The sequence below is a fragment of the Pezoporus flaviventris genome, unplaced genomic scaffold, assembly GCF_033815535.1.
Source record: "Pezoporus flaviventris isolate CSIRO_AGI_PZ_B2104156 unplaced genomic scaffold, CSIRO_AGI_Pfla_v1 ptg000063l, whole genome shotgun sequence".
Taxonomy (NCBI): Eukaryota; Metazoa; Chordata; class Aves; order Psittaciformes; family Psittacidae; genus Pezoporus; species Pezoporus flaviventris.
Genome location: NW_026892611.1, coordinates 5,487,486 through 5,513,682, shown reverse-complemented (window position 1 = coordinate 5,513,682; position 26,197 = coordinate 5,487,486). Strand labels below are relative to the sequence as shown.

Sequence of the window (26,197 nt, the reverse complement as noted above, 5' to 3'; positions counted from 1 at the left end):
AATAATCTTTCTCTTCCCGCAGGTCTAGCACAGACAATTTATCAATTGTAGGAAAATGATAAAGGCAGCAATAAATAATAACGTATAACAACTGTGCGAGTGATGAATTAGAAACCAGAGGCTGGAAAAGGGAATGAAGCCACAACATAGAAGCCGGTTTACAGGGCTGAGAACACGGTCTGAGTTATTTTTCTGGATTATGACAATGAGGAACATTTTATGGGAGTTTGCAAACAGCTTACAACACAAATCATTTTGTTTCAGGTTGTATTTATAGAGCTTAGTTAAGAGTTTTTTAGTATCCATTAAAATCCAGTGTTCAGAGGTTTATAGCTCAGCTGTTAAGGTCTTCTCCCTAAGGATCTATTGTTTGGGGTTGTTTGGGGAATTATTATTTATACAATTCATTTTAAATTGCTTAGCCTAATGTAAAGAAACAGAGCTCAAATGCTAAACAGGTCTTGTTTGGGAAAGAAAAGGTGACTTTTAGTCTTTCTTTTAGTTCCAGGTCCTATTTCTACAACTGTTTTATCTCATAAACCAGTTGCATCTCTCTTCATGTCGTTTCTGTAGCCATTTTGTGCTCAGAGTTCCTGCAGCCTCTGCAAGAGAACAACCCCCATGCAGTGTTATCAGTCTTTTATTGCCGCTTCTCTGTGTATATTTCTGCAATTTAAAATAAGGGTTTTTTTCAGGTGAAATGGTAGAATTTGCTATAGGTCATGGCATTTAGCTGGTGGTTGAGATCTATATTGAAAATAGGCCTGATGTGTCTAGGGCCTAATCCAAGTCTTAATGCTTTCTTCTTCTTTATTTCTTCTATTTACTAAGACCAGAATTCTCTGGGAAAAATGCCTTGTTATCCTGCACACTTTAACACATAGAGTGAAAAGTAACCAAATCCTAAGGAGCACAGCCTGTAACAGCCCAAATAGATGAAAAGGGGAGGGTTGGCAGAAGAAGGGATGAAATGTCTTGCCTGGGGTGATAGTGATAGCCAGTGACAGAGGGGTGTCTCCGGAGCCCTGCCCCAAAGCTGTCTTTCCTCCATCGTGTTGCTTTTCAAGCTACAATGCAGTATTTTTGGTGAGAGGTGAGTCAGGTCCAAAGAGCACGACTGGATCACAACCAGTTAGGTGGATATGGAGGGTTAAGAACCTGACACACAGGGAAAAGGTCAGCTGAGAGATCTGGTAGTTTCATTTCATAAGCCTGGGAGCGTTTGAGCCAAATGTGTATCTTGAGGAAGAATATTTTACATTCTTAAAATGCACCTGCTTGTGGAATTAATACAGTGGCTGTTCTTATTGAAATCCTTTTCTACTGCATCAGGCTTCCTTTGTGTCAGTGGTTCCTGGCTGTTTCTGAGTTAATTCTAAATATTCATGACATTAATTCTATTTAAGTCCTGTGCTGTTATCTGAGACAAATGTCAACATTTTTATGACAAACTGCTGTATCCATCGCATACAGTGGAGTCCCCAGGGAACCTGTTTGCTGTGGCTGACTATCAATCTCTGATTGAAAAGCAGATTGACACCAATAAAAGCTTTGCTAGTTCTTATTTCCCCATTTTAGAATGATCCAAGCAGCTCAATAGCCATCATAGATGTATAGAGTGGTTTTAGGCTGTACATAATTCATCATCTCAATTGGTTGTGCCTTTTTAACTTCTAATTTTGGAATATCAGAACCTCTCCATCAGGTCAATAGAACATTCAGTTACTGTCTCCTTACCCTTTCTTCTTGCATTGCCATCACACAGGACCCCAGGTCCCTTTGGGGCCCTGGCGAAGTGTCTTTTCAACCTCTTTGATTCCTGCCACAACCCTTTTTGTGGATTATTCTTCTCACTTCTCACCTGGCTGTATGAACCGTAAGCTCTGCACTTCCTAGGTGTGTAACAGTTGCGTGCAGAAGAAAACAAGTTGTTGCCTCCAACCTATTGATTCTGCCTTCAAAGTGAACTCGACGCTCACTTAGTTTTTGTGTCTCGTAATTTCTATTTCTGGCAGTGATGAAGAAAGGAAGAAGCTCTCAGACTCCAGACTGTGAATGCAAAGCTGACAGTAAAAAAACATTTAAGAGGCATTCTCCGTGAGATCCTGAGGTCAAACTTTGGCCATCTGGCAGTTAGGAATAGGCATGTGTGAAGACACACCAGCCACCTGCTGAAGGCAGATCTGCAATAGCAAAGTCTTCAAAGGTTTGCTTACTGCTTCTCAGCCATTGCCTGGGTTTCATTTGCAGCTTCTCTTATCGAGCACAATTTCTAAATGAGGATGGTTGCTTCACTGTAAGGACGTACAAATGACTTGCCCTCACCTGTCAAGCATGATCCTTGTATTTTACCAGGCCCATTATGAACGCAATCTTTCTGTCGAAAATTTGCATACCTCCTTTCTTGAAAAGTAATGACAGCAATTTCTTTCCCTCCGCTCACTTTCTGAGTGTCTCATTTAACAGCACCTGTGAAACCGACAGGCGCAGAGATGAGAAGTGAAAGAGAGCAGTTGATTAAATCATCATCAAGTCGGGCCTCAGAAAGTCAATTCTGCTTCCCGTCTGCAATGATATCCTTTTATCTTAAAGTAATGAGCTATGGCACTTTTGCATCCGGTAATGCGATAAGTTCTATTAGCATGTTCCATTTGCTTCACAAGCAAGGGCAAGTCATTTCAGCAAGCTCATATCACTGCAATCAAAGCAATTGGCTTCACAGGCAGAGAAGAAAGAGGAAAGGCTCAGGGTGATTTTTATGGATCACAACACAGTGGAAAAAAATAGATTCTTGTATTATTTTAACCCGTAACATGCTTTGCTTCTTGTCCATCAGGATATTTTGATTTCATTAGCTTGTAAGTACCAGGAAGACTTAAATTCCAAACTGAACTCTAAAGCTAAGAGCAGGAGTTCTGAAAAATAGGAATCTTTCCGTATACAGATACAGTGGCTAATGCAGTATTAGACACTGACTTCATTGAACACTGATTAGTTTAAGTCTTTGCTGTTGACTTAGTCCACCAGTATAAATGCACATTCTTATTATTATTTACTATTACTTACTTTTTGAACCCTGACGAAGTACTCATGCTAAAAGTGACACTGCACACTGCACCCTGTCGTCATCCATTGAGAGGATGCTGAAAATAACATCATGTGCTGCAAATTGTCTACAGCCAGAAAGGCAGGTAAGGAGGCAGCAAATGCACATTCAGCATCCCAGAAGCAAAGGCATGTAGTCATTTTTCCATATACAGGATTGAGGAACTGAGGCAGGGAGTTCATCATCCTATTATAGAAGAGAATTGCTTCCTAAAATTAAGATCTGGTTGTGTGTGTGGCCAACAGCTGCTTGGTGCCCAGTTAGACAAGTGGAATTTGGATGCCTGACTTGCAGCAGGCACTTTCTGAAGATGCTGAGCTGCGAAACTCATGGCATCGTTAGCTTTCTAATGGTACATCTGGAGAGCCCATTTAATCTTCCTGACATCAGTGGGACCATTGTCCTGTTCTTTGGGGATGGCTGGATTGGGCCTTAAGCGCTTGTGGGATCATTGAGCAATGACACCATAAGGAAGCCATTGGGAGCGATAATGGGGGGAAAGAAGTTGCACTTTTCCAAGAACTGCAATAACTTGGCACTCTCAGCTCAGTTTCCAGGGAGAAAAGGAAAATGTGTTTCTTACAGGGCTGGTTTCACTTCATCCTTCACTGGGGCTCTGCCTGGGGTGTCTCAGGCTGTCAGTGGTGTGTTTCTCGTGGGTGAAACCAAGCTCCAGGCAGATGGCCAGGACTCTGGGCTGCAGCTTTGTCCCTGACAGCCCTCAGGCAGGTCCTGCTGCATCCCAGTCTCTCCCATCCACACCCAGCTACAAGCCTTCCCCTCCAAGTGGTAGACAATCATAGAATCACAGAGTGGTTTGGACTGGAAGGGACCTTAAAGCTCATCCAGTTCCAACCCCTGCCACGGGCAGGGACACCTTCCACTAGAGCAGCTTGCTCCAAGCCCCTGTGTCCAACCTGGCCTTGAACAGTGCCAGGGATGGGGCAGCCACAGTTTCTCATCCCTTTGTCAATCCCTGGCTATGCAGGGACTGACACAACAGAATCAAACCTCAAAATAGGACTCAGAGTTGACTGTCTGCCTGGAGTGAAATCCCCCTTTACTTTACAAACAAGCTCCCTGTAGCCTACCAGGAGTAGGTGTACTACCCCATCAGTTGCCAAGGTTATATTCACCTCCTGTGTAAGTATTATGTGGATCATCTTTATCACGGATTGTAATGTGGTGTTTACATTAATACTCAAAATGTAGTTCTTCCTTCTCAAACCATTGTTTTGTTGTTGTGGGAGGTAGAAGGATCCACTAATTGCGTTGTTTTGATATAGAAAACAATCATGGAAGTCCTCAGAATGAAGAATTAGACAGAATTATAGTTGAAAGTGGTTCTAAGTTCTGAATACTTCTCCTGTAAAGGACCAAGATAACTTTAAATGTCCAAGACTGATAGGTTTCATCTGAAGTGAAGTAGTTTGGATAAAATGGAATTCAGATTAAAGGTCAACGTTGCAATCTTTTGTCCAGGCTAAGGTAATTTGTGTAAAATGGGACTTTTCTGTGAATAATCCATAATTTCAGCTTTTGAGAAAGCAGACCTTAAACTTCTCAGACCATCTCTGTTTCAGAGTCGTTCCTTACAGTGAATCGCTGTGGATAATGGCAAAGAATTGCTAAGCAGAATGTGATGTTAACCAATTTGCGAGATGCTAGATAGAAGATTCGTCGGCAAGGAGCTCCATGCTGAATGCTACTTGCAGGCAAAGGCAGAGATGGGAAAGAAAAGAAGTGAAATCCTTGCTCTTAGTTTCTTTGTGACTCTGCCTGTCTCCATTTCATCAATTAGAAAATTGCCCATTTATTCCCTGTCTGTGTCTCCTTTCATCTGGGAGATGGGTTTTTTTCTCCTTTTTTCTTGGAAGCAAAGGTCTAATTGTATAGCTAAAATATCATCTTTGCCCTTTCCGGGGCTATCAGTTTGTCATTGGTGGATAGATGGACAAGAATATTGTAAATGTCAGTGTGAACATGGCTTAGGTCTGGGTTTTCCTCATTTTCTTCAGATTTCTTTTCAGCAGACAGATGAGTAGAATCACTTTGTTCAGCGCTGGCATTTCAGCAGCACTGGCTCCTTTGGTGGCAATGATAAATGGATCCAAGATATGAAATAGCTGTTCCAGCGAAGTCCATTGAGCAGAATAGAGAACAATGCCCTCCTCAATGTCATTGTACATGATATATTCAATGATTGCCACTTTTTGCACAAGAATGTGTTCAATCAGCAAGGTACATAGAAATCCATAGTGTTGCTTCAGCCTGAATGAGCCTGTGAGGTGGCACAGACCTTTACTCAGCTTGATTTGGACCAGACTCTCTCAAGCTATTAAAATGGGCTCAAATTAGAGCTGTAACCACATAGGGTGTCTGATTTTTGAAATGTGGCATTGGGATCAGGCTCATTCTGCAGGTGCTGCAGATGATGTGCTGTGCATTTGAACTTGCCCTTGCTTCAGCTGGGGCAGGGGATTTGGGAAGTACAGCCAATATTTAGCCCTGTCTTCAGTTTTCCTTTTCTTCTATAAAACACAGCAGCAATTAAACCTCAAATGGGAACTGGGAAGTTGTTTTTCCACTTCCCACTGCAGCTGTATGTGTGTGTACTCCATATTGCAGGGAATGCATCTTCCACTCTCACAATCCAGACCGATAGCAGTGATTTTGGAGGTTTAAGCTGAGGCAGAAAGAAGAGCTTTCTACTTTGTCGCTACTAAGACCTTTATGAGTTCACATGTTCGTGCCTTACCTGGGGTTGATTTTAGGAATAACTGTTTGAATTTTGACCGCAGGGCACATGTGAAAGTGCAAGTTTATGGGTTACTGATTCTGAGCAGCACTTTTTGAGCATGAAGCTGCAGAAATACTGGACAAGGAAGCACGTGCGTGTCAGCTGATGTGCTGGCTGGTAGCCTGCACACATCGGTTATTAAAGGTGTTTGAACAGTTAAAGTGATAACTGTGGCCACTTTGAGCAGTTGTCTGTCTGTTCTCATTAATAGCCCTGACTACATAGAAATTAGGAGCAACCTTAACGTTTCCATATGTTTTATCTGTGGAGCTAGTTTTGAGCGAGCTTTGTACATCCCTTGCTTTGGATTTGGTTTGTAGTGCTGTAGGTTCTCTGGGAAAACTGCTCAGAGCCCATTCTGCCCAGTGCAAGACTTTCAAAAGCATAAACCAGGCGTTTCGAAGAGCCCGTACTCGAGGGACCTGTCAGGCTGTGGTTTAAAGAAGATCTCACAGCATTTTGTGCCATGCTCATTTGAAAACTTGGCCGTGTGTGGGAGCTGTGGGTGCTTGGCAGTTTTGCTAATCTGGCTTTCATCTCGGTGCCTAAACGACGCTGAGGGCTGGCCGGGTGGGTGGGTTTTCCATAATGTAGGCCAGCTTTTGGAAGTTTGGCTCTGGGCTCTGCTCACGCCTGGCCCTGGGTGACTGTAATCAGTCACGACTTGTGCTCAGTGTGGAGATAGAAGTGCCTTGAGCCTGAGATTCGCAGAAAGAAGCCTCTGTGTGTTCAGGTGTAAAATGTGTCTGCAGCCTCCTTGTCCTGATTTGTCACGTTATCACTCACAGCTTCCAGTGAAGCCAGTGGCAGCTATCCAAAAATCAGATCATGCTATCTCTGAATGATAGTTTGGATTCCCAGTGATTTGCAGAATATTTGGATGCAGCATGTGCACAGAGCTGTGGATTCCTGAAACCAGGCATGGGAGAGCACTGAAAAATTATCTTTTTGCAATAGGCACAAACCACTGAAACTCATCCCAGAGCAGAAGGCCAGTTGAAAGCATTTGCATCACTTCAGTTCCAAAACAGTCTGGTGCTGTGAGAACCACAAAGCACTTAAATCATTTTACTTTTCTCTATGGCCCTGGGATGTAGAGAAACGTGAGAGGAACCGAGCAAGCAGTGCAGGCTCGAGTCTCCAAATTGACCAGTAATTCTGAATAATCAGCTTCACGGTTGTCAGCTTTGGTTTCCAAAACCTCTTCTGCAGCGTTTGTTAGCAGTAAGCCTGCAGACGATGGAAACACCTTGTGCTTAGCACTTCTGGGAAGAAAATGCATCCAGAAATGTAAATGAGCACATCAGAGTAAGGGCCACTGGGGAATGTGTGTGCAAGTACAGTGCCCGGGGTCCCTACACAGCAGTCTCAGGCATGGGAAGAACATCCAGTTGCTCCAGTTCAGTTTCTAGCCTTAGAAGCAAACCTCTTCCTTCTTCTGCGAATCCTTTTGGAGGTGTCCCTGCGCATCAGTTGTCTGGTTGTTTTTTCCATAGACCAGAGGAAATCCACATATTTAATCCTTAGGGAAAATTCAGCTTAAGGTGGATATGCATGCATGTACAATGTGTGTGCCCACACACAGACACACACCTATACATACTACATGTAGCTATAACTCCAGTGCAGTGCATAAAGCCCTTTTCTCCCATCCCTCCTTCTTCCCTTTCCTACAGCTTGTCCATAAAACCCTGCTGTTGGAACAGGACAGAGCTGCTGAATAGTGGGTCCCTTCCCTCGCACCCCACCAACAAAACCTCTTTGTGAGTGAAATAGATGCCTTGTGTGTGCAGCACCGCTGGCATTTCCCACAGTGTAGCTGGAAGCAGGCTGGGCAAACGTTGGGAGCTGTTTGCCGAGTGCATTTATTGCTTTTGCATAATTTATGAACTGGAGGGGTTTGACCATCATTCGTCTCTGCCAGAGGCTGGCACTGAGGGCTCTGGAGGCTGGAGCTGTAAATTGGATGGTGTGCTCCTGCTGAGCTCACAGCAAAGTCCTCGGGTCAGTATGGGAATTTAATACCGGGAATGGAAGTGTTTTCTCCGAGTGCCATGTGGGCCTCGGTGCAGCAGAGGCTTTTTTGGCAGGCACGGTGACTGGCCAAATCACGGAGCTGTCAGTCACTGGGCATGTTGTGAGGGGAGTCTGAGCATTTTTAATCGCCTTGGCATCCGTGCTGCTTCCATAATGGACACCAGTAGGTCTCAGTCCTTCGCCATATGCTTAACTCTGGAGACAAGGTGCTTCTGGGTATAGCAGTAATTATTTGATGTGGAATTAAGCGGACCTTGAAATTAGAACTGGACTGTTGGAGAGCGGCAGCTTAACACTTTGATGGAAAGAGCTTCCCACCAACAGCGCTCTGTGCATTTTCTCTGCAGATTCACTTGGATGCGGGGAACTGTTTCGCTGGCAAATTCAGATGTCACTGCTGGCAAATACTCTTCTCCCCAAGTACCTCCATACTGCAGAAAACACAAAACCCTGAGCTCTTTCCAAGCTTATGAATCGGGGAAAACTTAATCCACAGCAGAGGAGAGATTCCTTAAACCAGACAAAAAATGGTGGGGGAAAGAGCTCTTCACGTGTGCCCCGGCAGCAGGAGCGATGGCATGCTGAAACCCGCTGAACCCTGCTGCTAGAAGGGAATCATCCTTGCCTGCTTATATATCCGCTTTTTACCCCCATTCGTTCTCCTTTTGGATTCTGAACTGCTGGGTCCTCCTGGCTCTAAGCAAGCAGTGGGTTCAAGTGCTGTAGGCTAAAACCTGATTTTTTTCCCAACAGTTGTAAAATAGAGATAATAAATGGGAATTCTTTGTGACATGCTGTGATTCCCGTGCATGTGTTTGCTGTTTTGGACAGGTAGGGCCTTGCTTTGCAAAGCATACTTACCTATGCTTACCCTCGTAGCAGAATCTCATACTTGTAGTCATGCTGAAGTCAAAATGCGCTATATTGACAGGGTGAGGATATGAGTGCTTTATATAAATGGCATACTGTTCTAGAAATGTGCAATTTTCCTGTTGTCAGTTAAGCACACCCTCTTCATTAACTTAAGCGTTGTGTGAGGGTTTCAGAATTCGAGCTTAAACTGTTTCATATCTTCATATTCCCTCTCAATTGTTTGTTGCCAGAGTACTTAGGTGCAACTCATGCTATATAAATCATTTCAGTTATGAAGTAAATTTCACTTCCATTTCTATCTGAAATTATCTGAAAGCAGATTGCAATCTTATCTAATCATTGCTTCATGTAAAGCTATTTGTAAAGAACCTAGAAATAGTTCTTTGCTTTAATTTGTTTGTATGTAGCTCACCGGTGTGGGGAAGGCCTCTACTGATGAAAATGAGTTAAAAACCAGTAAACCAGGGAAGTTATAAGAATACACAGAAGATGACTAGATTTGTGCAAATCAAATACACACACTTGTGGGTGCGTTTGGCTTTGTGTATCCACATCCCACTGTAGAGTTAACCTTTGGAATTCACAAAGTAGTTTGAGAGCGATTTGGATGTCTTGTGAAAATACTCACAGATGCATTAAACAGGGTATAAATGCAGGAAGGGCTTAACTGGCTGCTGCTGCAGCAACATGATCAGCTGGTCCTTGCTTTAGGGAAGCCTGATTCTCCTCTTTAGTGATCTCATGGTGTCCTTCGAACCATCTGCCATTAGATCTGCAGAGGTGTTGGTTCATCCTTGAATGAGCTTCACAGCCTGGTTCTCTGGAGTGTAAGATTGTAGTTAAAAAATAACCACACAGAAGGAGGTGTTTTCCTCATTCTCTGCTGTGGAGGTAGCCAAGTGTGACCTCTCCATAGTCACCCAGAATTAGGTGGGATGAATCAGATCTGTGTCTGAGAGGAGCAGTGAGTTGCATGGTCCTTACAGTCCTACAGCTTTTACACTTGTAGCGAATGTTAATGTGGTTTCCTGATGCTTATCTGTACTGACACTCAATTCATCTAGTCCCGATGTATTTCTACAACAGTAAAAGTTATTAAAAAATGGAGCAATGGCACTTGATGAATATCAAGACCCACTACTGTTACTGTTCAGCATTTTGTAGGATTATTAAGTGTTTACTGTGATACCTGGGCTTGAATTACAGAGAACCTCAGTGAATCAATTAATGTGTCGTGTTCTGGCTTCCACTGGGACCTCTGAATTGTTTGGTTCAGCAACAGTAAAGGCTGAATCCTCCAAGTAGTCCTGGAAAATAAATGGGAGCCTTGCAAATGCTTCTCTTGTGGGACAGACAAAGCTGGTTCCATACCCTCCTATCTGCAGAGCCTTTGAAGCCGATGTATTAGCAGGTAGTGTGAGAAATGCTGTCTGTCAGAAGAGAACAAAACAGCCCTTTAATACTGCTTTTCTTCTTCTCTGATCCAGTTTTGGAGTCTAATGTGCTCATGCACCGTCAGCTCCTGTGCAAGTGAATGGAGCTAACAGAGGGCATTGCAAATGCCTTTTGTGGTGTTCAGTCCAGTTTGTTCATATTTCAAACATACAAGTGTATCATCTCAACAACAGTGGGGGGGAAATTTCCTCCTCTTCAGTAATTGAGCTTTTTCCCGAAGGAACCAGGTTTGATGCCACAGGGTTTGAGTGTTTCAGCCATCTTCTTCATAGAAATCTCTGACTTTTTTTGCTGTAACAAGTTTCTCTTACCTGTGTCTTTGTTTCTTTTTGTGTTGCAGTGTGACAGCGACAGTGATCAAGAAGAAAAGGTAAGAAAAGAAATCGCTATGGGAGCAAAAATAATTTGTTGGATTTGTTGCATTCACTTACTCCTCTTACTCTGTTATTTATTCCAAGTTTCTTTTGGGATTGATCTAAAGCATCTCTCTACAATGAAAATACTTTGTTTCCTTTAATTTAATTTTGGAATACACTTCCAAGGGAAGAGAACTCTCATTAATATTTTGGAGGCTCCACAATTCATCCTCAAGCATATTGATGCCATGGTTTGTGTGGGTTGTTTATGAACACCAGTCTCACTACCAACCCTTTCTGTGGCAACATTTTCCCTTGGGAAGTTCTAACAGCAACCAAATATGTTTGTAACCCTCACATTTGCACTCTTTAACAGTTACTTGACCACTGTTATCGCCTGTTTTGCTTCTCTGCAGGCAAGGGTCTTCAAACTCAAATTGAAGTGTTATGGTTGATATATATACAGATCTGTCTTTTTAGAAACAACATTTGGAAACTGTACATTGAGTCAAATGATACAGCTTGCTGATAATTCTCTCGATAACTTCGGGTTCCTAAGTGGAAAAAGGGAATAATGTCACACTGAAAAAGTCAGGCACTGATCTGTAATGCTGCTTATTGTTCAGAAGACTAATGGTAATGAAGAAGTAATATTCATACTGATGCACATTTTGATGTCTTTTTTAATGTTGCGAACAGACTAACATCTACCTGCCTTCTTTGGTGAAAATGAGGTAATACTTGCATAAAAACTGGTCTAATTTCTGTATTTGCAGGTTGGGTTTTGTGATTTTCAGTTGTACGTTGAGCTTTAAGGGATGTTTTGATAATGTAATCACTTTTGCCTCCTCTTTCACTTGATAAATTGGGGGATGGAAGTTAGGGGAGGACAAAATAATGTCAGATAATGTCATTCCTGGAACAACATTGAATTGCTTGGAGTTTCATGGGTGGTTCTGTGAGCTAGGTCCAGGTCAAACCAAGAAGAGAAATGACCAAATTGGTACGCAGTTTGTACAACAGAAAAGAACAAATATGTTGTAAAATCCACAACACAACAATGAATATAGAAATCACCATTCGTTAATTTAATCAGCTTTGTGTAGCAGGAAGCAGAGGAGATTTTCAACCCATTCTGTACATAACTACCAAAGCCCTACCCTTCAGCTTGTTTTAGTGATTTCCCAAGTAGAGATTTTTTTCCCCATGTTTCTTAATAATTTGCTAACTGTGTTAAAGAACCACTATTTACTTTGAACCGCAGTGATTTCCCTTTCATAAGGGAACTAATCACTGGAGTTAATCAGTGTGACAACAGAAAGGGGAGGTTTTGTTGGGTTTTTGCACAGAATATTAACCTGCACTTTTAGAGATGAATTTTTAATGCATTACCATTACATTCCATCCTGTGAAGCGATTATTCATTTTCAGGATGTTCCTTATGCAGTGGAAGATGATAAACTGAAATTCAGCTCCCATGTTTATGGCACCCTGAACTAGAAGTGTAATTTCCTGCCACCGCTGCATTTACAGAGCTAAACCTCTGCTCATTTCACAGTATTTTTCTCTCGTAGCTGTATAAAAAGGCAGAGAGGGGTGGTGCTGGTGGTGTGCTGGTTCAGGATAGTTTCCACAACACAAAGCAAGGGAGACTCAAGGTTGTACCTCACACAGAATATCCCAGTACTTGTGCAGGACGGATTTAAAATCCAGATGTGTATTTCATCTCTGTGATCTATATTTTGTCTTCCCCACTAATGAACTGAGATTAAGTGCAGATCCAAATATCCCCAATAATTTAGTGGTTTTCAAATCCCAGAGCCAGAGCAAGCTTTGAATTTCAGAGCTCAGGCCCAGTTGTAAAAGACGACAGCTAACCCTGGTGTATTTATTCAGGCTGCTCTGGCAGCCTAGGCAAAGATCTAAAGGCCTTGTTCTGCTGTTAATTTGAATTCAGCATATGTAGCCTGTTATAAAATGCGAGACATCATCATTTGAGCAGGTCAGGCATATTCAGATGAAGACAAATGGTGCTTATTTGATTTTTTAAAATCAGGAAATGAAAAAAGTGCTCTCTGGAGAAATCATGTTCTGCCTGACTTAGATGATAGACCAAGGCATGTACCCCAGATAAGAACAGGCGCTCGTCTTGCAGGTTTTATCTCTGAAGGACGGTCGGGACTGTCAGCTCGCTGACATGTGCATTATCCATGTCATTTTAAACAAAGTGACCTGTAGAAAAGTGCACTCTGCCGTGACATGATAATGGGCTGTTGGATGACAGGTAAAGTACACACTATAAAGGAGGCTGTGCGTTATTCCTTTGTTTAACTGACAAGTAGAAACTTCTTTTCTTCAGACAGGCAGGATCTTTTAGATCTCTTTCAATAGGACCCAGAAGATTTTTGAATTCCTGCTTTAAATAAAATAACTTTTTTTTCTTTTGGACCGAAAATTCCTATAAGCAAAATGCATTGGGAGAAGTGAGGGTGCCAGACCTCTGGGCAAGAGATTGATGGTTTCATAAATAGTGCTCAGCATCCTCAGGTTTCATTAATAACCATAGGAGCTGAGGGTGCTCAGCAGGATTAGAAGTTTTAAGATCCTTGACCCACACATCTTATATCATGATGAGGGTATTAGCCTCTGACTGTGGAGCTGTTCTAGCAGTGAATTGTCAAATTGCTCGTGGTCGGTCCTAGGTCAATGTGTTCTGAGGATTGTGGAGTTATTCTGCTCCCACCAGAAACATCTTCGCCTAAAATGTTTCTGGGAAGAGGAGATCTGCTTTTCCTTAGGATTACGTCTTGCAGAGTTTGATATCCTGAAGTATACAGAATATGGTGTATTCCTGCAGATGAATTCTGCACTTGCTGTGCAGAAAATGGAATCAGTTTTACTGCATTTAGTATTTTTGAGGGCAAACCCACACTGGTCCTTCAATGTGCCTGCGAAATAAGAGATCCACGAGAGGTAAAAGTAATGCAAGACAGGCACATACTTCTACTAGAATAAGTAAGACCTGGAATCCAGAAAGATAGGCTAGTGCTTTTGAATACAAACCAGCAGATCAGTATGATGAAAGGTGTGTGACAGGTCACGGTGGCTGAAAGACAGGTTGGTTCAAGCATGTCTGGATAGGCCACAGTAGGAGAACACAGGAAGGAGCGGGGCATGGGAAGCTGAGGAGCAGATGAATAGTGAGTGGTGACAGAGTAGGAAAAATAATGTCTCCTAGGCTGTAAGTATGACTTTTTTTTCCACACTTGAATACGTATCTATCTGGCTGCGTAAATCATTGTTGATATCTGATCTCTATTAGGTGATGGCTGTGCCTCCAATCCATCTTCCCTCGCCTTTAATTGGGAGCCGACAGACAGAGTCACTTTCTGTCTATGTCTGCCCTCAAATGAGACATTTCTCCAGAGGTTTCTCTGGAAGAAGAAACAAGGATATTTAATTGAAAATGAAGCAGCCCCTGCTTAGCAGTACTGTAGCTAAGGCTGTGTCAGCATCTCAATTTAAAATGACATGTTTTGGGTGGATAATTTGTCTATTTATATAGATTCATGCCTCTTCATTCCGATTTGGCACACAGCTCCGGACTGGAGCACTCAAAGTAGGCATTTCGCTCTCCTGTTGCTAAAAAACCTGAAGAGGTTACAAGTGTGTCTGTGGAGGGAGAATAGATTTGGGAGACTTGCATAAGAATGTGAAACGCTAATTCTTAGAGAGATGTCACTTTCCATCCTGGGATCCTTTCAGCAAATGCCACTGGGATTTCTTACTGAATCAGAAAGAAGTCTGGATCCCAGGGGAGCTCAGATTTTCTCCATTAAAAAGTCTGTCAGTCTTACAGTGAGCAGGTCTCCAGAGCTCATAATCTAAAATTAGGGCAAGCTATCGCACAGCTGCCAAAGTTAAGTGCAAATGTATTATCTTGATAGCTACATACAAGCTTTAAAGAGATACCTATGGTAATTAATACAATATTAAAACCATAAGTGCAAACACACTGGAACCAAACGGAAGCCCTGTTTTGAAAAGCTGTACAAACAGCTTTGATATGGATGTCAAGTGCTAAAGACGAGGTAAGGAGTAAGGTCCTGTTTTATTCACCATCCCTCCCATTTCTTCTCACCACTCTTTAATTAGGCAGATTTTAGAATTAAGGCTCAATCTGAGGCACTTTAGTGATCTTTCACATCTTAGGAAAATATTTCACTGATCAAGGGGGCCTGCTTTGCAATGTGCACAGGGTTACTTACATCTGATTCAAGAGGAGAAGCCTGCTTCTCACTTGAATCTTATCCAACTTTGATAGCATGTACAACTTAGAAGATTACTGCAATTGATGACTTAATTCTGTGTATATTTTAGTAGTACCCAAGCAGTTCTCTCTTGATGAGGCTCTTGAATCCCATTCAGACATGTTCTTCCAGGAGCCAGCAGTGTCTGGCTCGTTACAGCTGCAGCCCCAGCGCTGCCCAGTGTTCTACTGAAACAGGCTTTGCTTTGGAATGTCGTGTACGATGCAACAGAGGGGGAAAGAGACCAGTTAAACCAGTGACAGGATAACAAATTCCACTCCAGCTTGGAGGGGGTTAGGATGGGTGGATGTTGTGCTTCACTTAAGAAGCCTGTGCTGGTAGGAGCATGTTGCTTGTGAGACTTGGTTATTTTGCTCTTAGGAAAGAAAAATAATGTGCTTCGAAAGCACCATGAGAGCTGGGGAATGGTGTTTCTTCCATCAGAATGTTTTTAATGATAATGCTGATACATTTGATTGGATATAAACCAGCTATAAACCAAAGATTATGGCATAGAAAACATCATAGATCATGCTGGTATGCTCAGATCAAGGAAATGTGGGGGGTTTGTGTGTATCTGTAAGCACACAAAAGCATTTATGCCTGTATCCTATGTGTGGTTTTGAAGTGCTTTTGGACAACTGTTTTGTGTATGGCCTTTGGAGAGAGATTTTGGAGTAGTGCTTTGGCAGATATCTGATGCCCGGTTTGGTACATAGACTCTGTTTCAGTGTTTGGTAGTTTGATACCCACATGTACAAGTGTTTGTATATTGCTGTACAGTTGTGTATAGTTTGCTTTCCAGTGTGCTCCTGGCTGCGTTAAAAAAACTCCACAATTTTTAACCCAGCTTTAGAAAATCAACTGGTTTACACAATTAAAACTGCTCTGATATATTTATTATAAGCAGAGTTTGGGATGAGCCTACTTAAAACCATGCATTTCAGTGTCACTAAATAAGTGCAGTTGCTTGGTCATGAACTTCAGACAGGTGTAATTCAGTCTCATGGGGGCAGTTGCATTAGTTTGGGAATTTTTTAGTAGGATGCATGGAAACAAAGCTCTATTGGTGATATTTTTTCCCTCATTCCTGGGAAGCATGAGAGAAGGGAAGAGTCTGGGTAGCACTTGAAATGTCCACCTGGAATGTGCCAGGGCTGTTGCACGTAGATAGCTTGGAGGCAGTTCAACTTTTATATGGCCATCACTGTGGCCATACAGTAATAGCTGTATTCTTCTTACTATCTAAAAACTCAACCAGGGTTTCAGTTCAGTGTTTATGCATTGCTGGAGTATAACTAATAAATTACAGTTTCCCTGGTCTGAAAGATGTTGGTCATAGAGGGAACTCTCAGCATTTATTGAGCACAGTAGCAGCATTTATTTTCTCATCCTGTTATCTACACTCTTCAGCTCCAGGTGCAGGTATATGAAGACTGGGATGATTTCTAAAGGAAAACTTCAAAGTATAAGATGTATCAACTCCAGTCTAATAAGAGAGCCTGAGAAAGTAGTGCGTAGCCTTAGGTTGTGTGAGATGTTCCCCAGCACTCCCAGCTGGGGAATGGAAGGGAAAACCACTGGAATGGAGCTTCTATGGGGTTGTGACATCCTGAGGTTCAGGAAGAGGGGATTGACTGCAATATAGGCATGGACTTTCATGTGGGAGCTTCAGGAGGGGTTCGTGGTTGGAGCCATCTCTCCCCACACTGGATCTCTCTGGTAGAAAAGCCTGAGTAGTTGTCAGGCCTGTTGAGCCCTCACGCCCTGGGCAGCAGCGCATTGTGCTCCTGGAAGGCCAAAAGGATTATATATGACAATAAGAGGGAGCTGAATTCATGGAAAAGCTCCTTAGATGGTGGATGCCAACATGTTTAGCAAACAAGGCTCTGTGGGGAAACGGTGGCTTGAGAACCTGATTGTAAGCAATTACTTAAGGTCATGAGATACTGATATCTTACTGTTTGGCATATATTTATTTTGGCTAGGGATGGGATTAGAGAAATAGTTTCTCAGTATTACCCCTGGAACTGTTTCTGCAGCTCCAGGATGTTTCCCATCAGTGCGATTTATACTGCGTATTTGTGCAGGTGTTGTCTTTTTAACTCTGGAAAATGCAGTGCCTTAAACTTGCCCTGAGGGTGAAAGATCACCCAGACTTTATATGCTAGCAACGCTCAGGCAATCATGAAGTATTTCTTACTGTTTAGGGCCCATTAGGAGGAAAGATAAGGATCCTTTTTATTCATTTGATGTGCCACACAGAGCGTCCGTACAGCTAGAGTGGTAATAAAATTGGAGCCAAGCGTGTTCCTTGTAAAAGATGATGCCTTTGCCACTAAGGGGAGCGAACACGTTACTTACAGCCGTGGGTACTTGCTCTCCAGGCTGGCTGTGCCACGGAGCCTCCAGCCCGTGATTTGTCCTGTCCTTTATCATCTCTGTCACTCGGCAGCATGTTGTCATAGGTAACGTATCAGTCCTCACTCCCCCTGCCCTCTCCCCCTTTCCACCCAGCTCCCCTTCCCTTTTTTTTGTACCCATTTCATGTAGAAAATTTGTATTTACTTTGGGAGTGTAATTTGTTCCTCATGGATAATGTGACCCTTAGCGGAGCTGGATCATGGGTTAGTTGAAGTGATATTTTCCGCTAATGGTAGTCGTACATCATTGCTGTCAGCTCGGGTTAGGAGGCAAGCACATTACAGCTCCATTTTACCTCTGCAGGCATCTGGGATTATTTGCCATAACTGAGTATGACATGACCACACTACAGAGTGCATTAAAATTTTACTAGCTTCTCAGGCAAGTTCCTTGGCTCCAGCCTGCCTTCAGGCAGGCATAATGATGGATACCTTGAAGGTCCTGACTTCCTGCACCAAGGATACTCAATGTCAATGGCCCAAACAGGTTTTGCTCTCCCCAGGGCTTTCGACCATCTTCTGGCAGTTGAGTAAACAGTCATGAATTGAAAAGCAGGGAGGTGGGCACAGAGGCCCCCACTGCTCCTCCTAGGGGATGCTGAGCTTCCAAAGGCCCAACACGGTCACATCGCTATCCTAAAATACAGCTGCTCAGCCATCAGGTCTTAAAAAGAATCATTTTCAGACTGATGTGGATAAGGATAAAATCATTGCATGAAAATTAAACTTAATAGGAAAAATACCCAGGGTAGTGGAATGATACGTGACTATTAAATGTGTGAGTGTGTAACAGGCAGGTACCACGATGCATAATAACCAATATGGAATATGCAAATACAGCAAATGTTGGTGTCATATTTGTATGTTCCCGTTGCATTCTATTTTATGCTTTATGCCTATATGCGGTAGGCAGACTCAGATACACAACTGTAGCAGAGCATTCATTATTTATAATTTAAATTTAATGAATACATATACATATTCATTATTTAAATTTATTATTTTTGTATAAGCAATTACTGTTCTAATACAGGATCTTGGAATATCAGCTACAGTACACATGTATATTATTTTTATGTCTACATGTGTGTGCTATGAAAATAATATACGCTATTTCATTATGAAAATACAATAATATTATGAAAAGAATGTGTATTCTTTTCATGGCACGTATCTATTTATATAGATGTGCAGTATTTGCAATGTGTCTGTCTATATATATAGACATCCAAAGTTAGAGGTATAGCTATACAGGGAAATGTGTATGAAGGAAACCTAGAGGAGAGATTAAACTGACTGTAGTCATGGGTTTAAATGCTCCTTGAAAAAGCATAATCTGTACCCCAAGATGATTTCCTTGCAGCCTCCTAGTGGTTTTGTAAGTATCTGCAATACCGTGTGGATAGAGCTGCCCACAAGCTCTCCTCCCCACAGCAGCGCTAACACCTCTGACACTATCAGGCAGAGGTGCATAATTTTATAGAGGATTTCTGTGAGGTGAGTAGGTGTTGGTGTGTTTGAAATCCTGGAAGTTGCTCTCTTCTGTCCTCACTCCTTATTTTTTGTGAATTAGCAGATGGAGGAAGAATGAAAAACCTTGGGTTTGTTCAGCTTTTTGGTTTATTTTAGCAAGTGTTTAATTGCATTTCTATTCATGGTGAGGTGAGAAAAGTGTGAGGGCTTAGCACTTACCAGCTCATACGCTTCTTAGTAGAAGATGCCTGAGTTCAAAGTATCCCTGAATGCCCATCACTCCATGTCAGATCATGCCACCCAAGCTGCACTCTGCTTTTTCTGTTGTCTCATCTAGGGCAGGGGTTTGGGACGTGATACATACGGACGACTTGAGATTTTGGTTTGGTGTAACGCATTCCTGGCAATAAATCTTTCTTTCCTCATTGCAGAACTTGGAGCCCAACTTTACTAGGCCCAAGAGTTTTATCTGTGTATAGATTGTGGGATTTGATTCTCTGTAGGGGAGGAGGGAGAAAGAAGAGATTAAAGATTAAAGTTGATGATGTGCTCAGTGCTCTGTAAGAAACAGAAGAGACAGTTTCAGACATCTCTAAGGATAACATGCAAATTCCTAAAGCCTTCCCAGCAGCTTAGATCACAGCCAGACATTCCAAATGACAAGGGTTCTGCTTGTTCACATTTTATTGTCACATCTTTCTTCTTTTTTTTTTTTTTTTTATATGTAACAAAACTTTTATCAAAGTAGTTCCATGAGGGATGCTAGAATATGTGGGAATGCCAGGCAGGATTTTCAAGGCGCCACTGATGCAGAAGGAAGTAAGATCACACTGATCTCCAGTGTAACAGAATTGTTCTTTCAAGTCAATGAAGAAGTAAGTGCCTGTGCACACACACAGACTTTGGAAAAGTTATCCTGGGTGCTGTGAATTTCAAACTTAAAGTTTGCAATGAGATCCTTGCTTAAGAAGTCTTCAAGGTATGTCTTTTAATTTGTGTAAGTGTCTGCGTATCTTCCACACGAAAATAAGATCAGATGCCCTGGAAGGAAATCTGCATACTGAAACATGCTGGCACATTTCTCCTGATCAATACATCTATAATTAGCTGTTGGTTGATTAGGTATATGCTTTATCTGTGTATTTGGGAGTAGGTATTAATGATCATGCACGTATGATATGTGTGTATGGAGACAGACAGAAATTCAATCTGTGAATCTTGGAGTTTGGCCATGTCCAAACTTTCTAGATTATAAAAAGCATTTCTTTAAGGACTGCATGTTACTGTATGTTGTGCAAGTACAATATTCATATACGCTTTGTGCTATTGAATAACATCTGTTTTTCATCACAGATCACATTTTATAATCATCTATGAGGTATGCTCCCCATTCCTGAATGTCTGTTCTCACATTTCCTTGAATAAAACGAGCCTTAGGCTTGAGGACTGAGAAGGTGAGACATTTCTGTGGAGAGTAATGCAGAAAGAGAAGAAGAAAAAAAAAATATAGCAAAGTTATGGTAATTATTTCATGTTTTTAAGAGTCTTGGAGGCCACAACACATGTAACCATCTCAGGTTTCTCACAAACATATCCAAGGACAGGCTGAGAACAAGGAGACAGGAAATTAAATGCATGCACCAACGAATTGAGAAAGATTCCAGCAAGAACTGCTTTGGGTTGCTGCATATTTCTCTCCATCTGGCTCAGCACGAATAAGGGTACTGGGGACTTGGAAGTGGTAAAATACAGCTACCGTGTATCTTAGATTCCAGAAATTCCCCAAACAGGGGTGGAAGTGAAGGGAATAACACATGGCTTGAGTTAGGCTTGGGTCTGCAGGTACCAGCAGCGTAAGGACCTTTCTGGACTTTCATCTTTCTCTTAATGCACTGCAGGTTTTGCATAACCTCTTCCTCCCTCTTCCCTCACGCTGCCTACAGACAAGGCATTGTCTTCTCTGGAAGTCTGTCTGCCTTTACCTTTCTATGTCGCCCCTGGTTTGTTTGTTGGAGGGACACACCATCAGGCTTGCGAAACCTTGGGTTATCTACTTCACACAGAGATGTTCTGAGAGTCAAAGAGCAGATTGAGTATGTTCCAAATGCTTAACACCAACAGAGCACCTTACCTTGGCTGGTGTATGATGGGAAACTCCACGTATGCGTTGTAAGCACCTCTGAAGGATAATGCTCATGAAAATGGGAAAAGGTCAAAACATGTTTCACTTTTAACTGGCCGGCTTCTCCCAGGCTCTGAATGTATCCACACCATGAGCTACCACCCATGGCCTAAGGTGAACCTGACATGCTTTGCTTTGAAAATGAGAGTCAAATTGTGTGTGTTGACTCTTGCAAGCCTTTCTCTGCACTGTGTTGAAAGTCTGGATTCATTTCCAGGCATTACAAAGCTGCCAGCTTTGGAATTTTCGTGTAGTAGAAGCACCAAAATGACCTCTGTGCCTTTGAAAATTGCCTGGGCTTTCTAATTCATGCCAGTATCTCCTCTTAAAAAGCACCGCTGAATTTCTGGGCTTCACAGCCCATCTCAGCATCACATTTAAGCTGACTCTGGACAGTCAGACAGTATTAAACAAGGTTGTTCATTCATAACAAAAGCATCCTAATTGAGTTACATTATTACATTAACTGTAACAATCAGATTGAACCAAATCACTGAGCGATAATGTCATTTTCCGGGGTATCATTTGTAGAAACCAGTTATGCTGTAAGATGCAATAACTTGCTTCATCCTGTAGAGTTTATGGTGAGTTATGTGTCATATCAAACCCCTTACTTTTGGAGAAAAGCGAGCAGTTAATGCATGGCTGTGAATGGGCACTGCATGATGAATTTCTAGAGGAACATTTAGCAGATCCTAGACAAACTGCAGCATGGGTGATATTCTGTAATAGCCTTAGATAAAGGGGCTGTTCTAGGAAGGGGTAAGACATGCAGCACTTCCAAACTGTTAACTTCTGGCAACACATTGGTGGTGCTGTTTGCTGTAGGGGGTCGATAGATGGCTGCTTTACTGGCTCTGAGTTGCCCATTGAGGACAAATTCTCAGCCAGAGACTGGGCAGGAGGAGAGAGGAGTTAATTTTGGATAATATGTGCCAAATTGTTATGGGTAACCTCATTTGGAAAACTCTGTTTCTATCACCATTTTGATGTGCCACCAGCACTTTGGGGTGATTCTTGTTAATGAATTTATACTTTTTTATCTTGTTTTAATCTCTGAAATCTTAACGACTATGGGGAGGACAGGAGACATTACTGATACTTTAGAGCAGAGGAATAGGATTTGGGACCAGACAGGGCGAGCCATGAGTGGGAAGCCCCACATCCCTCTAAGTGAGTGCAGTGGGGAGGAGGGCACTGAAACCAGGCAGTCTCCTCAGTTCATGCATTCGTGTCTTCCCACAGGTGCCCTGCTCTGTTGCTGGCATGCACAAGTCATTTACAGTCTCAATAGATCACTTTAGTTTTTCTGTCTTAGACATTTCCATACCCTCAGTACAGCAGCATGTGAGTGTGTGGCCCTCCTCATCTTTGTAATGATCTCTGGTGCAAAATACCCTGTGGCTGCAGCCACCAAGGACATCTGTCATGGAGAAAGGGGGTATTAGATCATCTCAGATTTGTGCCCTGTCAAGGCCATCCTGCTTTTGAGTTTACCTAATCACAGGAACTGAGAGGCTTGGCTGTTTTTCTGTGAAACACTTACAGTCCCTCCACTTCAAGGAGCTGAAGAGGCAGGAAGTATTGCCACCACTGCCTGCACGGAGGCACTTCTCTTTGTTCTGTTACCAGGGTCACTTTGATGGATGGTGTCAGTGCACCATGATAAAGCAGACAGGCTGCAGGCTGAATAAGATCAGTTTTAGAGGGCATTGCAAGGGTGTTCAGTCAAGGCTGTTCTCAATATGGGAGAAATCCATATTATCTTGTACTCCCAGGAAAATACAAACACGCTGGAAGATCGATGTTCATCCTTGTCATATGTCATCACAAATGCAATGAAGGAGAGGCTCCATCACGACTTCTTTGCAATCGCTACCGTGCTTCTGTTTCTCTTTCCTGGTCCAAGAATAACAGCAGCTCTGAACTTAGTCATTATATGGTCTATGTCTGGGGCTCAGTTTCAGTATAAACAGAAGGTTCAAGACTAAAGACTTTGTGCAACTAAAGCCTGAAATCCACATGATGTTTTATTATTTTTGCATTGTTGTTTCTGTACAGCAGCCCTCAGAAACCTTTTCCACATTGGATTCTTACTGAGCTATTCATAGCACAGAGGAGAAACCATCCTTGTCTCCCAAATCTTTTGATACGAATAAATGAGACTGTGTGAATTGGAGGGGAAATTAAAACAAGAAACGAAATAAATCATCCAGTCTGGGCAACCTTTGCCATGCTCACCACCCTCATAGTGAAGAATTTCTTCCTAATGACTTAATTCCTTGTCCTGCACATGAATCTGACAGATCTCGGTGAGATTAGTGCCATTTGGGATTTCCTCCATTGAAATCCATAGCGTTGTTTCCCATGTGTGAGGGATGCCAGGACCTGTGATTCTAGGTCACATACTGGTCCAGGATGTGATTTCCAGATGAAAACGAGAGGTGACCGCTTTCCCCCGTGTATTTCTGGGGATTTAGATGGCGTGACTTCTTTTTTGTGCATGATGTATGTGTATGGTTACATAATACTTATTTAAATTAATGGTTGTCTTTAAGTAATTTAATGCCTGTTTTTGTTAATGGGAAACCTGACTGAAGAGCTTTCAGTTGGCTGCTTTAGCAAATCATTACAAACTCCCTGCTACTTCCTGTGATAACATTAATCAGAACGAACTCATTGGCTACTAATGCAGATGCCCTATGTAATTCAGTATAAATTTTTATTGTAATTTACCATTAATTAATGTCCACTTCTTCTAAAGTGCTAAATGACACCAAGCGCCCTGATTTCAAAAATCAATTGGAAATAGGAACAACTCTACCTACCTAGGCAAAATGCTCAAATATCTCTTAGGAATGGCAACAAAAGCTTAGGAAAAGAGTTGGGCAAGAAGGGCCACTCAGCTGGTTTAAGGTACAGGAGCTACATCCATTTCAACAGGGCCCTGTGCTTCACAGTAGCTCAGACTGGACCACAGTGCTGTAGGGGATGTACGTACAGCAGTACTTCTGTGTGTATTTCTTTGCAGATGGGTGTTATATGGACTGGTTTCCTTTCTAGATGTAGGGTTTATGATGGTGTGTTGTTCAGGCTGTGTTCTGGGGTGAATTTCATCACTCTAGAAAAGCAGAAGAGGTGATGCTTTGGGCTTCTGGGACAAGTAGAAAAAGCAGAGCATGTTCTTGACTCCATGCAAAGCAGGCTGAGGGAGGCCTAGCTGAGCAGGTTTTATGCCTTTTTCTAATGGAAGTGAAGGTCTGAAGTTGGAAATGCTCTTTGCTCTTTTTCATGGGGAAATGGCACGTTTTTCCATACATTCATTCTTATTCATAAGAATATTTTCTGTATGTAAATGCGCTCAGCTTTAGCCAAACCTGTCTACCACAGTATTTGCCATACCAGGGAAATACATAGAAGAAAAATGCATAGAAAAACACATATAAAATTCAGCAGATGAGGAAGAACCAAGTCACACTTCAGTAGTGTATGAAGGATGTTTTAACACCAAACCCAAGCACCCCCAATATAACATCCTTTTCAAACTGAAGCTTTTCTGTTAAAAACGTGAAGCTATGGGAAGCAGAGAGAATAACCATCTAGAGCTGGAAGTGGACAAGAGGAAACGCTTCGATTCACATGGAAATGATTCCTCTTGCCTAGTATAATTTCACCTGCCCACACAGCTCAACTTCTGTATTACACATTTCTGTCAGAATGTCAGGAGAAATGATAAGCCTTCTCAGAGCTGCAACCTCCATTACATACAGAGAGCATTGCAGCCGAGGCTTTCTCCTACAGTTTTAAGACTTTTAGCTTGGTCTCTCAAGTATAAAGAATACCCTCCTTCATGACCCCAGCCTCTTGTTAGTTGATAGATGAAATCTTTTCTTAAGCTGAGTCCCTTGTCTATTATGTTTTCAGAATTCAAGGTTTCTCTTTAAGCTTCCTGGCTTACTGCCAAAGGTACATGGCTTTGTTACCCAGAGAAATTGCCTTTATATTAACAGGAAGTGGCTCTCTGAAACTGCAGACTTGCTGATCTGCTTCCAGGTGAGGAAGAACAGGTTTGTAGGTGTGATCTCATTCTTTGGCCATTGCCAATAACTACAAAAAGAACAGCAAAACCTGCTGTAGTTGTTGGGGATTTCTATTTGTCTGTGTTTTTAATTTGGAAAGCTGGGATCTAGCATAAAAGCAAAATACAAGCTGTAGTCATTCCTGTGTTTGAAATGTTCTTCTAATCTCAAATGTCTGTTATTACCTACAAACTATAGTTTACATACCCAGGAAAAATGCACATCAAAGGAAGGGGAGGTTTTGATTCAATGTCATCTGAAGAATTTGAGTGTAATGTAAAACAAAGAGAGAGGACTCACTTCACCAGTTAAATTGTGTTCTGGAATACTCAAATAGAGATTGTCGTATCAAACGGATATCATAGAGTATTTTCTGTACCTTCTAAGTTGGAATCTGGCCATTGCAATAGCTTAACTGGTCAGGTACACTGTGAATCATCACCAATTCCTCTGTGTCACACCAGATAGTTTTACCTCTGCCATCTAAGTGAAGTAAATCAGCAAAATGAGCCTTCCTAGAGATTCTCATTTAAGAACTCCAGTGCTTTTTCGTGTGACTGCTTACTCAGGGCTTACCCGCAGAAAAAAAGATTCCAGGATAATCAGATATGTGATTTCGTTTAACTGAAATACCAAGAACTAGTTAGGAATAGATTCTTTTAGTAGGAGGCATTCATGCTTATCTGTAGATACTGTTAAAGCCATTTTTCTCTTTTAGATAATGACCAACTGCTGCAGTTTTCTGGATTTCAGTAAATGTGATGAATGATGGGGGGTGGGTGTGTGTGTGTTCAATTCAGTACCAATTGAGAACCTGTTGCAGAGACAGATACTTTAATTCACCTTCATGCAGAAACGCCTGCGTGATAAAACTTCTGGGCACGTTTTCAGAAGTACAGAAATAGCAATTCACATTTGTAACAGATCTGAAAGGAAAAAGGCCCTAGTAATCTGCTAAGCATAAGCCATCCTAAGTTTGTTTAACTGATTGCCGCTAATAGGATCCGTTTCTAAGGACATGAAGAACAATGAAACAGTGAGGCAGGAAAAACAGAATTCAAGAGAAAGCACATTTTGAAGAGCTCTTTAATTAATTACAAAGA

General features: G+C 42.0%; 1 protein-coding gene across 9 annotated transcripts in view; it reads left to right on the top strand.

The window, feature by feature from the left end:
* The window catches only part of AUTS2 (activator of transcription and developmental regulator AUTS2), a 733,524-nt gene that overhangs the window by 494,278 nt on the left and 213,049 nt on the right, over positions 1–26,197 (top strand). For all 9 annotated transcript variants that reach the window (XM_061470335.1, XM_061470338.1, XM_061470337.1 and 6 more), the window contains one exon: positions 10,612–10,641. In XM_061470335.1, the coding sequence (XP_061326319.1) occupies positions 10,612–10,641 (30 nt within the window). The remainder of the gene's footprint in view (positions 1–10,611; positions 10,642–26,197) is intronic.